Source organism: Marmota monax, unplaced genomic scaffold (assembly GCF_021218885.2).
Source record: "Marmota monax isolate L192 unplaced genomic scaffold, Marmota_monax_Labrador192_F-V1.1 WCK01_AAM20220418_F8-fsc00021, whole genome shotgun sequence".
Classification (NCBI taxonomy): Eukaryota; Metazoa; Chordata; class Mammalia; order Rodentia; family Sciuridae; genus Marmota; species Marmota monax.
Window position 1 is genome coordinate 26,710,182 of NW_026695228.1, and position 14,504 is coordinate 26,724,685.

Sequence of the window (14,504 nt, forward strand, 5' to 3'; positions counted from 1 at the left end):
CAGCCAGAGCCCTCAGGTCGCAAAGAATGCTACTGGCCACGGGCCACCCACCTGACAGATCTACCCGGCGGGTGCTGATGAGTATCTTCATCGCTGAAGGAGAAGTGGGTCAGGGACTCAGAGCTGGGGGGCAGTGCCAGGGCAGGGGGCCGGGGCCGGGCCCGGGGCGCTGCACTGGAGCGCATGAGAGCCAAGAGCCGTCGGGGCTAGCATGGGGACGGCTGCCCAGTGGTGTGCCGCGCACAGCTCGCCAGGTCCGAGGTGTCTGCGGCCGCCGGCAGCGCCGCCTCCGGCACCCCGCCTCAGTGACCCTCCCCTGCCCGAGCACCCCCCCCCCACACGCAGGACGGCCCCGGGCGGTCCCAGCGCGTCCCCAACGCCCGGGAGGGTTCAAAGCTTGCCTCCCCCTGCAGGGGCCCAGAAGAACTGAGCGCACACTTCTTCCTGGCCCCCTCCTGTCCCGGGTCGCAGGGGCGCCCCGGACTCCGCTTTACCCTTCTACCCCCCCCTCCAGGCCGGCCCCGCCTCCCGCGCTGGCTCTGGCCCCGCCCACTCCTCCCCAGCTCCAGCCCTGACGTCGAGCGGTGTGGGCTCCAGGTCTCAGATCGCCGTGAGCGCCCCAGGGGAATGGGACTCGTCCCAGCCGGCGGAGTGTAGGGCTGGATGACAACAACCCTGGGGAGGGTCGACGGATGCAGGGAGGTGGAGCTGGGGTAGAAACAGAGACAGGAGAGACAGAGGTGGAGATGGGAGAGAAACCGGAGAGACGCTGATCCCCACCCCTCAGGACCCCGCGCCGGTTCCCAAAGGCCCTGGCTCCACCCCCTATTCTTTCCCCGCCCCATCTCTCCCCTCGGGCCAGCTGCTGGGCTGTGTCCAGTCCCACAGTGCCTTCCCCAGTCTGTGTCCTAAACAAGTAAATGTGGAGAGTAGGGAGCAATGAAGGAGGCAGACGACCGGGAGAAGCCCCGGCACCAGCGCGTGCCCACCTCCAGACTGTCAACCTCGGTGTCTAGGGGAAACACTGAGAAGCCAGACCGGATGTGGCCTCCTGCCTGTCACCCCCGGCTTCCTGCCCCCCGTAGCCCACCCCAGGTCTGGCAAACAGGGAACTTCCATTTACCCTTAGTGCTCTGTGCAGGCGGTAACATCCCTGAGCCTCCCAGCAAGTTAACCCTCAGAGGACACCGCTGGACCCATTTCACAGGCCATAGACTGAGGCTAACAGAAGTGAACACATGTCCCCAGGTCACCTTGGATGGCAGGTCGGCCTCAGTCCCCCAAAGCGTGACCGCAGCTTCAGGTCTGCACAGGAAGTGGGAGGAATGTAGTGTTTATTGAGCGCCTACTGCATGCCCTATCAGATGTCTCCACGGCAACCCTGGCGGGCAAGGATGATTTTTATCTGTGCCTTGTGACGGAAGAAGAAGAATAAGACTGAAGAGAGCAAGTCACAGACCCCAGAACCAAGGGCGCGCCAGGTGGCCAGAAGGGCCTCGAACTCATGACCATCAGCGCGCACTTACCCGGCCCACGGCTGGCGGCCTAAATCCTGGAAGCTTCGGAAAAGCCGAAGGCGCCTGCGGAAAGTTGGGGACGGGCTAGCGAAGAAGACCGGCGAGGAGGGCGGAGAACGCGGGCGGCGGGGCGCGCGCGGGGCCGGGGGCTCTGGCAGGAACGCCTCGTCCTCGGCTGCCGCCGCCGGGAAGGCGGCCAGCTGCAGCTCGGGGATGCGGCCCAGGCCACGCGGCCGCGCCATGGCCGCGGGGGCGCGGGGCGGGCCCTCTCGGCGGCCGCTGGGGAGCTGCGCCGCCCGCCCGGCGCGCGGCCCTCGCAGGCGGGCCGCCCAGCCCTGGGGCCGCGGGCCCCACCCCGCCCCGAGGCCGCCTCGGCCCTTCCGGCTTCGCGCTGGGGCCGCCCCCGGGGCGGGGCCGGGCGGGCCTGGGGCGTCCACACCACAGCGACGGGGACTCCCCCCCGCAGACCCCAAGGCCTCCCCGCAGTCCTTCCGATGTCCCCCAAATAGCCGGAAGCGTTTCCACAAACCCCAGCGACGCCCCTCAAATCTCGAGGTGTGCCCACAAACCTCCCATGGTGTTGACAGGCCCCACAGACCTCAAGGGAGTCCTGTAGGGCCCTAACTGTCCCTGAGGTCCCCACACAACCAGGGTGCTCCCCAAATCCCTGTTTCCCCACAAAACCCAGAGGTACTCTAAGAGGCCCCATAGACCGTGATGCTCTGTCAAGATGTCCCTATATTCCTAGCAGTGTCCTCCTTGTTTCTGGGACATCCCGAGAATTCCAGGAGGCAACCACAAACCCAATGGTGCTGAGGGCCCACAAGAGCACCCTTCAGATCTCAAGAGCACCAGCACAGTTCCTTAGATGTCCCAAACTCCCCTAGAGCACCACCATCACCCCTCCTCAGTCATGCAGAAATGCCCCCCAGAGCACCCCTAGCAGTCCACACAGACTACATGTGAAATCCCCAAATCCTAGATTCCTTCACAGACCCCATGAGTGCTTCCACAGTCCTTCAGATGTCCCTAATCCCAAGTGGCTCCACCACATCCCCCAAATCAAGTATTGAAACCCCCACACACCCTCAGGGTTATCTTCCCTACTCAGGGCATGCCTCATAGCCATGAAGATATTACCAAAATCCAGGGGTGTCCCTTGGAGCTCAAAGAACTTAAATTCCTCTATAACTCTGGGAACAGTCCCAGATTCTAGGCCAGAATCTAAGATGTACCCCCAAATCCTTGGGGACATTCTAAAATGCCACCCACAACTCATGAGATGTGCCTCATACCTCTTAAGATATGCCTAGAAGACAGGAGGATGAATTGAACATGACTTTCCCCGTTCCTATCTGAATACATGACCAGTATAACCCCACGTCATCACGTACAGCCACAAGAATGGGAACTTACACTCCATGTATGTATAATATGTCAAAATACACTCCACTGTCATGTATAACTAAAAAGAACGAACACAAAAATTTTTTTAAAAAGATATGCCTAGAAGCCTCTGGTGTGCTCACAGCCACTATGGTGGGGGTCCTAAGGCACCACCCATTCCTGCCAATCCTTAGAATCCCTGAGGCACCTTTTAGAATTGGGCCCCCACAGCTTCAAGGTAGTCCCAAGAACCCCATCTCCCCATAGCAGGCACATAGTACACCTAGATGGAGACTTTCTGGAGCCCAATAAGGATTCTCCATGCCCAACCACTGTGACCTTGTGGGGCACACTGCCCCCTTTTATCAGATGATGAAGAGGCTCAGAGAGGGGAAGACCTGAGAACAGCCAGTCAGCTGGTTAGAATCCCTCAGCCTCCCCCAACCTGTGAGTGGTTCTTTGGGACCAAGGAAGGGGGAGAAGCTTGCTTTAAATGAGAAAGGGGGACCAATCTATTTCAAGGTTCCACCTCCCTTGCTATTGGTTGTAATGCTATGGGGCCCAGTCAGGTGGGCTGGACTTGAGTCTGATCTTTGACACTTCTTAGCCATTTGACCTTGGGCAAATTCCCTCTTTTTTCTGAGCCTCAGTTTTCCCCAGGTGTAAAATAGGTGTAATAAGAATACCCAGCTCTACTGGGCACAGTGGCACACGCCCATAATCCCAGGGGCTCGGGAGGCTGAGGCAGGAGGATCGCAAGTTCGAAGCTAGCCTCAGCAATTTAATGAGGCACCAAGCAATTTAGAGAGGCCCTTTCTCAAAATAAAAAAAATAAAAAGGACAGAGGATGTGGCTCAGTGGTAAAGCACCCATGGGGTCAATCCCCAGTACTGAAAAAAAAAAATAGATGTGCACTAAACATTTGCTACAATTATTCGACAAAGCATTTATTGAGGGCTTATAGTGAGCAAGCCAGAGTACTAGCTGGAGAACAGGGAATGACTATGACAATGATGATGGTGGTGGTGACAGTGGTAATCCTTTACCCAGCAGCTAACCCTTTAGAATGCTTCCTATGCATTCAGTATCCCCAGGTAAAATCTCATTTAATCCTCACAAAACTCCCAGGAAGGGCTCAGTGGCACACACCTGTAATCCCAGGGCTAAGGAGGCTGAGACAGGAGAATTTCGAGTTCAAAGCCACACTTGGCAAAAGCAAGGCACTAAGCAACTCAGTGAGACTCTGTCTCTAAATAAAATACAAAATAGGGCTGGGGATGTGGCTCAGTGGTCATGTGCCTGAGTTGAATCCCCAGTACCAAAATAAACAACAACAACAAAAAAACTTCCAGGAAGTGCTACTATTATTGTCCCCACTTTGCAGATAGGAAAACTGGGTGTTGGAGAGAAATGACCTGTTCAAGGTTGTTTCAAGGTCACATAGCCAGTGAGTGGCTGAGTTGGGATCTAGTCCAGTCTTTGCCACCCTCTATTTTATTACTGTCTGCTTAAGAGATAGTCTGAGTGGACTTTTTATTTTTTCCTAATTGCCTTCCCCATGAAATGTTAATGCCTGTTTAAGCACTGTGTGTACAGTCCTGGAGCTACAGGTTTTGCCTCCTCAGATTCAACCAACTGCAGATCGAAAGGGTTTGTCCTGAACACCGTAGAGACTTTTTTCCTTGTCATCATTCCCTAAACAATATAGTATGACAACTGTGTACAGTGCATTTACATTGTATTAAGTGTTATATGTCATCTAGAGATGATCTAAAGTCCACGGGGGATGTGCGTAGGCTCTATGCAAATACTATGCCATCTTATATAAGGAAGATGAGCATCTGCAGATTGGGGTGGTTGGGGAATCCTGGAATCACCCCCAACATGCATACCAAGAAACGGCTGTATATCTGTGCTTTATGCATAAAAGTAAAATGGGGGGCTGGGGATGTTACTCAGAGCTAGAGCACTTGCTTAGCATGCTCAAGGGCCTAGGTTCAATCCCCAGACCCCCCCCCCCCGCCCCGCATACACACGATTTTTAAAATTGCCCCACTCCCAGAAAGAACCAGTTTTCATCTCTTTGGATGTGGTATCACCTTGCTGAGAATTCCAATTTTCTCATCCTTGGCACTGGGGACATTTGGGATTAGATAATACTTTGTCCTGGGTGGGCTGTCCCATACTGTTAAGCAATGTAGCAATATCCCAGGCCTCTACCCACTAGATGTCAGCAGTACCCTTCACTTATGACCACTAAAATGTTTCCAGCCGTTTCAGATCCCTGGGAGGCAAGACTATATCCCAGGGGAGAATGTCTGTCCTAGTCCTACCAAGATCCCCACTGCACTGCCCACCAGGACCCACAATAGGAAATGAGGGTTTTCTTGTTCACTGGCTGGTAAGCTCTTTGGAATAGGTTTCTTCCTAGGTCAACTTCAAAGATAGAGAAACCAAGGCCCAGAGAAGGGGAGTGACTTAGCCAGGGTCATCCAGCCCAAAAAGAGCAGAGCTGGATCATGAATCTAGTTGTTTGGCTCCAGAGCTTGGGATTTTAGCCCTAGGCCATACAGGGTCTTCACAGATCAGTATCCTTCCAGTCCAGTGACTTTTGTCCCCTCCTAGGAAGCCAGATATAAACTGAGACCTGTAGACCACACTAACCATGGCCTATGAGCCACCCATCACTTCCCTTCTTCATTTCCTTCCACTCACCCCTCACTCTGCCCCAGACACACTTGTCTCCCAGCTCACATTCCCACCACAGGACCTTTACACTGGCTGTTCTCTCTAGCAGGCACTCTCTACCATCAGATACCCACATAGCATCTCTCTCTATTTACTTAGGTATCTGTTTAAATGTCACCTCCTTAGAAAGGCCTTGATTGACCTCAGGATCCCTCTGTTCTTCATATTCCATGTGTCACCATCTATAATTATCAGATGGTTTTACTTGCTATTTCTGCTTCACCCACTAGTCTGAGAACTCCAGACAGTAAGACTGGGTCGATTGGATTCTAAGCTGTAACCTCAAGGATGCATGTGTAGAATGAAAGGTCCTGTTTCAGATGAGGTTCATAGAGCAAGCAAAGGGCAAAGGCTGGCTCCAAACACATATCAGATGTAAAACAGTGGGTTCAGATGCCTCTCAAAACTCTGTCCTCACCAGGCCAGCCTGTGGCTTCCTCAGCCCAAAGCCCCTGTTTCCTGTAACTCAGGAGAGTGAATCTGTTACCAGTGAAAGATGGCGCTGGCTTTGTGGTTTGAGGGACACCGGCTTTCTCTCTGCTGATGTCATTTGAGGAAATGCTTTCTCGAAACAGGTCCTGGCTGCCCAGCTCCTACGTCAGCCATTTCAGCCTTACCACATCCCTGGGGTGGGAACTTCTTATTTTTCAACCCCATTTTATTGATGAAAATAAAGAGGCACGGACTCTGGTCCCAGGTCAGCAAGTGAGGCTTCAGTTTGAATCTTACCCACTGCTCGGCAGTGGAGGAAACCTCATTTTAACCCTAATTTTGCCCTTCCTCGTTGTGTGATCTTGGACAAGTCATTTCGTCTCTGTTTTCCGGGTAGGGGTGCGCATCCAAGGATGCTGAGCGTTAAAATGCAGGTTGGTGTTGGGGGGCTCTGGTGCTGGCATGGGGCACGAACTCCGCGTCCACAAGTTTTCCGTCAAGTTCCTCGCCGTCCACCAGGCGGCGTCTCCTCCGCACTTGGCGACCAGGTGGAGGATGGGGGCAGCGATCAGGTCTCAACCCGGGAAGGAGAGGACCTCACCCTCAGCCTGCGGTCGGCCGGCCTGGCGCCCGCTCTCCAGAGCGCTCAATAAGCATAAAATAATAATACGAGACTCTGCGGCAGTGGCGCGATGACTTGGTGCGGCGACAGGTGAGGTCCTGGAGCGCACACTCAGGCTGTGCCTTTCTCGCCGTCCAGCAGAGGGCGCGCGGAGAGAGAGACTTTCCGCCACACATCCAGGCACGTGGGAACGCTAGGGACAAGAGGAGGCGATGGCCCAAGTGGAGACAGAGACCGCTAGTCAGAGATAGACCTAAGCCGGGCTGCCTATACCCGCTCCCGCGGCCAGGAAGCGCTCTCCGATGGCGAGAGTTTGGGGGTCCAGGGAGAGGGGCATATCTATATTTTGGCCCCCAATTCAAGCAGCTCCTCTTCTTCCCTCCCGGTCCTCCTCTTCCTCCCGCTCCATCTGCCTCTTGACAGATCCCAGCGGTGCCGTGACTCAGCCTAGCAGGGCGCGCCAGGAGCTCTGTCTCATGCATTCCAGGTGGGGAGTGTGGATGGCATCTCGGCTGGGGGACAGTGCCTCCTCTCTGGGGGTCCCCAGGACTCAAGTCTAGGGGGATGGCTGGACCCTGTTTCTGGTGGGTGGATGAACTTCAAAGTGGGGAGCGCTGGAATCCCCTGTGTGTGCAGTGGTAGAGCCCCCTTTCTGGCGAAATGCCCCATTTCAGGAGAGAGGTTCCCACTGGAGGTCTCTCTGTCCCCTTCCTCTTTTTGTGGGGGGAGGTGGAGAAAGTGCCCACAGACGGCCCCTCCAAACCAGCTGTAGACTAGCTCTGCCCGCTGGAGACTGCACAGACCCACAGTGAAAAGGAAACCGGAGCCCATGCAGGGATGTGGTTCAAGTTCCTGTTTTTTGTTCTTCCCACTCCAAAAAAGCAATGTCCGCTACAGCCTCAACTCCTTGAGCAATAACCTAAGCACTTTGTCAAATCCTTCACAACATCTCGAACTCACAGAACTCTCAAACTGAGCCCCACAGGGCAGTGCCAGCAACAGCCCCACTTTTCGGGCAGAAAACAGGCTCAGAGAGGATGAGATGCTTACAACAAAGACACAGGCGTCAGGCAAATCGGAACTGAAATCCCAGCTCTGCCACTTCCTGGTATTATGAATTTGGGCAGGGGGAAGGAGAAGGAATTTTACCTCTCTGGCCAGTGTCCCTATCTGTCCAACCAGGGATACCTCATAGGGCCACTGGGAGTGAGGACTTGTGAAAAAGTTCCTGGCATGAAGCCTAAAAGTGGGCCACTAGAAGATGGACACCCTGAAATGACAATAATTGTTACCACTCAGCCACTGTCCCCTGAGAGCTAATAGCCAGGAGACCAGGGTAGGGAAGTCCCTAGAGCCTTAAAAGGGAATGGGGCCCAGTTCCTAGCACCCCACCCCCTCCTTGGTCTCTCAGGACAGTGACTTGAGCCAGTTTGGCTCCCTGCCCCTGGTCTTGGCATTTCCTGTTGATCCTAGCTCTGTTTTCCTTTAGTTTTTCTCTAGTTCCCTTTGGGAAATATCAGGCTGTGTGTGCTGGGCCCATGACACTTGTTTCTTGGTGGGGACAGAGGACTGGAGCTGGGGGTGCCCAGAAGGGAGGTGGAGGTGGCCTGGGGAAGTGTGGTGGCTGGTGGGGGCCTCCAGAGAGACCTAGGAAGACTAAGGTCACAGCCTAGAGACCTCACTGGGGAACTCCAGGGATGAGAAACCCAAATCTGACCATCTGAGTGATGTGATCATCTGAACCATGTCTCAAGGAGAAGGGCACCCATGGGTGGGGCTAAGTTATCAGTCCCCATGTTACTGAAGCACACACAGTCAGAGCCTGGGGCACCATCAGAGTAGATGCACTCACTAAGAATGCCAAGTAAACAGGGGCACAGCTCCAGAGTCAGAATACCAACCCTCAGACATGTGCTCACAGGACAGATGAACACATGTCACATTGTGTCACACATAGTCCCAGGGAGCACAGATAGTTCCACTGACACAAACACATTGTCCCCGAGAAGGTGCACATTACAGTACCAGACATACATCTGTGGAACACTCTCTGTTATTATCGCTCTGACCTGGAACAGAGACACCACCTCACAATCAGTGTCCCGGAAGTAAAGACAGTCACTCTGGCACAATCACTATGTCCCAAGAGGAAAAATAGTCACCCTGTCACAGCCACAGCATCCCTGAAGCACACACAGTTACTGTCACAATCACTGACCTGGAAGCACAAAGTCATCGTGTCTCAGCCACGCTATCCTGAAAGCATACACAGTCTTGTTGTCACAATCACTGTTCCAGGATCAGAAACAATCACCCTGCAAAAATTCTGTTTTCCTGGAGCACACACAGTCATTATCACAATGACTGTGTCCCATGAGGACACAGTCATCCTGTAACAGTCACAACATCCCAGAAGCACACAGTCACACTGTCACAATCACTGTCCCAGGAATACACAGTTACCATGTTACAATTACACGATCCTACAAGTACACAGTCACCATGCCACAGTCAGAGGACCCCGGAACAGAGCACATAGCCAAGGCAGCTGGGGCCGCTGGTCATACACCAAAAGCTGGAGCAAAGTGAGTTCAGCCAGAGGATACCACCAGAACAGCCCAACATACACACCCTCACTACACTGTCACCTCAAAGAGGCAGGGACTCCTTGACCTATGTTAGGACCGTGTGCCCCCTCTGCACTGTTCCCCGCAGCAGGGCAGCTGTGGAAACTTAACACTCCTGTGCTGAGATGGGGGACTCCAACTCAACACAAATGCTCCAATACAGTGCTCCTCAAAACAGCCTCTCTGGATTCCTGACCTCAGCTGCTATAAGGCGAGTTCACCAATGCCCCCTTTGCAAAGTCCTCCATCCCCTAAGAGGACCCTGAGCATCCCTCAATCTGCAGATGCCCCTACAGAGTGCTCCCTAGGATACCCCAAACACAGTCAATATAGTTCTCAGTATAGTGGCCCCAGGAACGTCGCTCCAAGTACCACCCAGTCTAACGCTGGCCTGCACTGCCAATGACGAAGAATACTGACCCTGAAGCTGCAGCCCCTTTCCCACCCCAGACCCTGTAAATTCTACATGCAGCATGGCGCCCCCTAAATAGACCCAGGAGGCTTCAGTAGGAACCCTTCTGTTGGGTGCCCAAGTAGGGACCGGGTCCCAGACTCCCCCGCAGCTGAACTCCCCCCAGCTCGGCCCCCTCCAGTCACACTGACCCCACCCGCATCACAGCGCCCCCTGCGGTAGGCGGGACGAGTTGCGTTCTCTCTGCGCGCCTATGCGCTCCGCGCGCGTCCTCAGCCCAGAGTCTTACCGCCTGCAGCTGCCTCCGCCCGCGCCGCCGCCGCTGGTGCCGGTGCCGTGGAAGGACGAGGGCCAGGACATGCGGGTCGTGCGCAGGCCGGGCCGGTCGCTGGTGTCCACGGCGTCGGCGCGCTCTATGGGCCGGTGTGGCGGCCGCTCAGGCTCCGCGCGCTCCGCACTATCTGAGTAGCCGCGCTGCTGGATACGGATGGGGGTCCGCGGCTGCCGCCACAGGTGCTGGGGGGGCGGCTTCAGGGTGGCCTGGCCCTCCCTGGGCCCGGGCAGAGACAGAGACAGGCTCCTCTCCGAGGGGGCGGCCGGGGGCTCCATAGCGCCGGCGGCCACCTGCACCCTAGGAGTCCTGGCCCTTTCAAGCTGCACCTAGCTCAGCTGCTCTCAAGCGGACGCGCCAGCAGTCCCGCGGGTGCGCCCGGCCTCAGTGGGGCCATGGCGCCCCGGGGACAGACCCGGGGGCGCCGCGGGCTGATCGCCCCCGGGCCGGGCGCCGTGGCTTCCTGTCGGCTCCTGGAGCTCTGCTCCGATCCCGGCTGCGCTCTCAATGCTCGGCGCCCCGCTCCGCTCCAGCCCCGACTCCCCCGCCCCGTCCCGCCCCTCCCTGCCCCCCGCCCGCCGCGATTGTCAGCGCCGCCCCCTCCTCCTCCCCGGTCCGGGCCAGTGGGGGGCAGCCACCCAAGGAGGGGGGCCCTCCCCGCCCACTCAGAGCCCCGCTCCCGGCGGGGAGGGGGCGCCGGAACTCAGTTCTCTCTAGAGCGCCCAGCCTAGCAGCGGCGCTCACGGGCATGAAGGAGTTAAACGGTTAATCCGATCAGGAAGAAGACACCCGACTGGTTGCCCGAGTGTCAGTCAGTCCGTCCATCATGGCGGGGGCGGAGTCGGGAGCGGGCCTGTCCTCGCCTCTACCCCTAGCCCGCCGGAGCTTTTGGGGAGTGGTCCTAGTGCCACACGAGCGGTTCCTGGAGCGGGCAGTGGCGGTGTGCCGGGACTCTCCTGTCCGTGGGTCGGAGGAAGGTGACGATGCGTTCCCCGGGCGGGATGTGAGCGCACGTGGCCCCTCCGAGGGTTGTCTGTTTTCGATGTCGGCTTGAAGTGTGTGTGTGCACGTGGTTGGCTGCTACTGTCTGCCTGTTTCTCTGTCTTTCGCTGTGTGTGTATCTTGTGTATATGCGGGTGAAGGATGTGTGCGCACGTGTGCTGTCTGTTTGGAGAAAGGACGCCTCTGCAGGGTCTTTTCTCGTGGCCCGGGGGCTGCGTATGTGTTCCCACGAGCATGGGTGTGTATTGTGGTCCGTGCGTGCTTGCCGAGTTGTGCACACAATTCTTCCCCCGTAGTCTGACTGTGGTACCTGAGGGCGTATATGGGTGTTTTGTGTTTGTGTGTGGTCGGCCTGGGCCTCTTTGGGATGTTTCTGGGGTGTGTCCCTTTAGTCCCCGTGTGGTTTCAGGAGGGCACCCTGTGTGGATACTCCGGCTGCCCACCCACCGCTCGATGTACCAGTACGGCTGTCTCTTCTAAAGCGGTTCTACTGGAAGTAAACTGAGGCAGATCCTCAGTAGCCGCGAGGCGCACCCCGTGCCCTTTTCAGGCGAGTAAACAGCTGAGTCTCGTCCCCCCGGCCCCCGCGGGCAGAACCCCCCTTCCGGCACCTAAATCGGGAGTTGCCGTGACTCACGCTCCCGCCTCCCCCAGCGCCGCGCCGAGCAAGCGAGCACAGAGGGAGCGGGATCCGAGCGCGCCCCCATCCCCCCGGGCCCCGACCGAGCCCCAGTGGCTGCTGGGTTGGGGGTGTTCACGCGCCCCCGTGCCCCGCCCCCAAGGCGGATCCTCGCTCAAACCCGAAAAGGTTTTTTGGGGCTGGTTGCAAGGACCAGACCCTCGCCCCCGGTGCGCCCCTTCTCACGGGCTCCCCAGGGCAGGCAGTGCCGTCTGCCAATCCCCTCCCCCTCCCCCGAGCTGTTCTTATTTAAAAAGAAAAGAAAAGAAAAAAAATCCTTCCCGTTTCCAACCTCCACAGCCACTTTTCTCCCCGCCAGAGGGGGCTCCGGGCGTAGGCGAACGCGGAGCAAGAACCGGCCCCCTATCAGCAGCCGCGGGGTATCCCAGAAGCCAGAACTGTGTTCCCCACTTCTTTCAGCAACCTCCCCCCAAGGCTTCTAAGGGATTTGTAAGGGCTGCGGGTCCTTCTCAGATAATTTGAGGGTCCTGAGATGGGCCAAATTCTTGGGTGTAGGTGGGGTTTGTGGCCTTTCACCAGAGCGCCTGATGGAGGATGGGTAACGCGGGGAGTGGGGGCCAGGTCACAACTGGGGTTTCAGAAGAAAAAGAGGACAGGGCAGTGGGCCAGGGCTGGTATTTGGAGCTCTGATGAGCCCTGAGCTGGATCAAGCTGGACCTGAACCAAATGGAGGCTAGAGGAATGGGGGAGGGGAAATACACCTCCGTTGGCCGCAGGGAAAATTAGTCACTTCTCCCCCTATCTGGAAATAAGCCCTATCAAGACCTAACCAGGGACCCTGAAGCCCTCCAATTTAGTAGATGGGGAGGGGGGTCCTGGGGCTGCAGAGAGCAGAGGCCAGGGGATGCGGAAGGGGGTAGGGGCAGGCCAGCAGGCAGGCACAGCTCAGCTCTTTGGCTTTCCCACTCATCCTTGGTCCAAGGGAGTGGAGCTTTGGGGGTGCCCTGGGAGGTTCCAAGACGAAAAATAGGTAGAAAATACAGTGTAAAGCTAGAGCTCTCAGATGTTACTCACATCTCCACAGAAGAAAGAAAAAATTCGAGCCCCAGCCTCCTTCTAGATCCCACTATCCCCTTTTAAATTGTGGGAGATCAGAATCTTCCCATTAGGGGAAACAGAGCTAAGTGCCCCACAGACTGGTCACAGACCTGTTCCTCAGCTTGTCTCAGCTCTGCATTTGGGGGGCAACCTAGGGTACTGAAAAGCTGAAACCCATTTCCTCTGTCCTGCCTTTTGCTGACTCAGGCAGCTTGGAAAATGGGAAAAGGGGTTTCCCAGCGACTCTAAAGGGTGCCTGGAGGAGAGCTGTCACAGCCCGACCCACCAGAGTACAGAAGTTTCAGCTAGTTTTGTAAAGCGCAGGGAGCCCAGTTGGCCTTGTTCTTCCACCCCACCTCCCAGTCTGGTCCCGCTCCTGCCTACCTGTTGGCCTCTGCCCCGGTGATGGATATCCGTGGTGGGATCAGAAGCGGCAGCGTAGTGGGCCGTGATGGTAGTGGGACCCCAGGGTCGGAGGGCTCCGGTTCGGCCCAGCCCAGCCCAGGACCAGATGAGAGGCGGCGGCGAGGACGACGCAGGTCAGCCCCTAACATGTTGGCTCTGCCCGACTCAGGGGTCTCCCGGGGCCTCTGTGGAGGGACACCGGTGGGATGGGGGTGTGGCCTAGACTGCAAAAACTGAGACCCTCCCTCCAGGAACACTCCCACTAAGCCACCTGAGCGGTAGCTGATGGAGGTATAGGGTATAGCTCCTGTGTCCTCCTCGTGTCTGAGCCTCTCACCCCTTGAGCCACAGTATCTTCCGGGCCACTTTTGGATTCCCAGCCCTGGGCTCTGGGCCTCGCATCTCAACCATCTTTCTCTCTTGTGAGACTCTGATAAGACATCCTTTTAGGGTCTCTTCCCACCCTCCGCGTATAAGAGGCCCCTTCTTGGCCTAATGTTCTTGGCCCTCTCAGCTCCTCCATATCTGAGACTCTCAAGATCCCAGCCCTGTGCCCCTCCACCTTCTGGCCCAAATCCTTCCCCCCATTTGGGAAGCTCCAAGAAGGTCCTCTACCCGCGTGCTGAATGTCTCTTAATCTGGGCAGCAGGAGAAAAGTGGAGTCAAGGGAGTAAACTGAGGCATAGGGGATGCGACTCCAGAAGAAGCTCAGGAAACAGCCGTGGTCAACAGAGGCCGCCTCCCTCCCACTCCCCTGTCGCAGCCTAAGCTTCGCCTTCAGCCCAGGCCCCGCTTCTCGCACCTCGTCCCGGGTCCCGGCCACAGACAGGACACTGCGACTCCTCTTCATCCCTCCAACCTAGCGTGTCGTGGGGGCTTCGGGGGACATGTGGGCCGAGGTCATGGCCACCTGCAGGACCAAGGGAAGGATCGGCCATTAGCTTCCCGGGGCTCCCCCTGCCGGCCAGGCCAGGAACCCGCCCCTCGCCTATTGCCTCTCTCGAGGCGTGACGTCAGCAGGCTGCTGACGCACTGCCATTCAGTGACGTCGCCAACCGGTTGTCAGAAGGACAGCTGACGCACGGCCGGGCTCTGGGCAGCGTCAATGCGCGGTATGGCCACTGGGGGGCCTGGAGGCTCGCGGCCCAGCCGCCCCAGCCCCCACCCTTCTTCCCGCGGGGGCTTCCCCGCCCGGGGATCCCACAGAGAAGTCTGGGAGCTCCCAGAGCTGGCCGCGTGCAGCGCGTGGTCCGAGCCGGGGGCCGGAGGAAGCGTCTCCTCAGA

General features: G+C 57.1%; 1 protein-coding gene across 5 annotated transcripts in view; it reads right to left on the bottom strand.

The window, feature by feature from the left end:
• Pde4a (phosphodiesterase 4A) overlaps positions 1-14,085 on the bottom strand; it is a 40,523-nt gene extending 26,438 nt beyond the window's left edge. Inside the window, exons 1-2 of one of the 5 annotated variants that reach the window (XM_058576504.1) lie at positions 14,023-14,085; positions 13,200-13,405 (exon numbers count right to left, since the gene is read on the bottom strand). In XM_058576504.1, the coding sequence (XP_058432487.1) occupies positions 13,200-13,405; positions 14,023-14,070 (254 nt within the window). In that variant the 5' untranslated portion in view covers positions 14,071-14,085. Of the gene's footprint in view, positions 1-51; positions 259-1,526; positions 1,779-10,033; positions 10,580-13,199; positions 13,406-14,022 lie in introns of those variants that run through there. The other 4 variants (XM_058576503.1, XM_046436706.2, XM_046436708.1 and 1 more) reach the window with 4 other exon arrangements.
• Between the last annotated feature and the right edge of the window lie 419 nt (positions 14,086-14,504).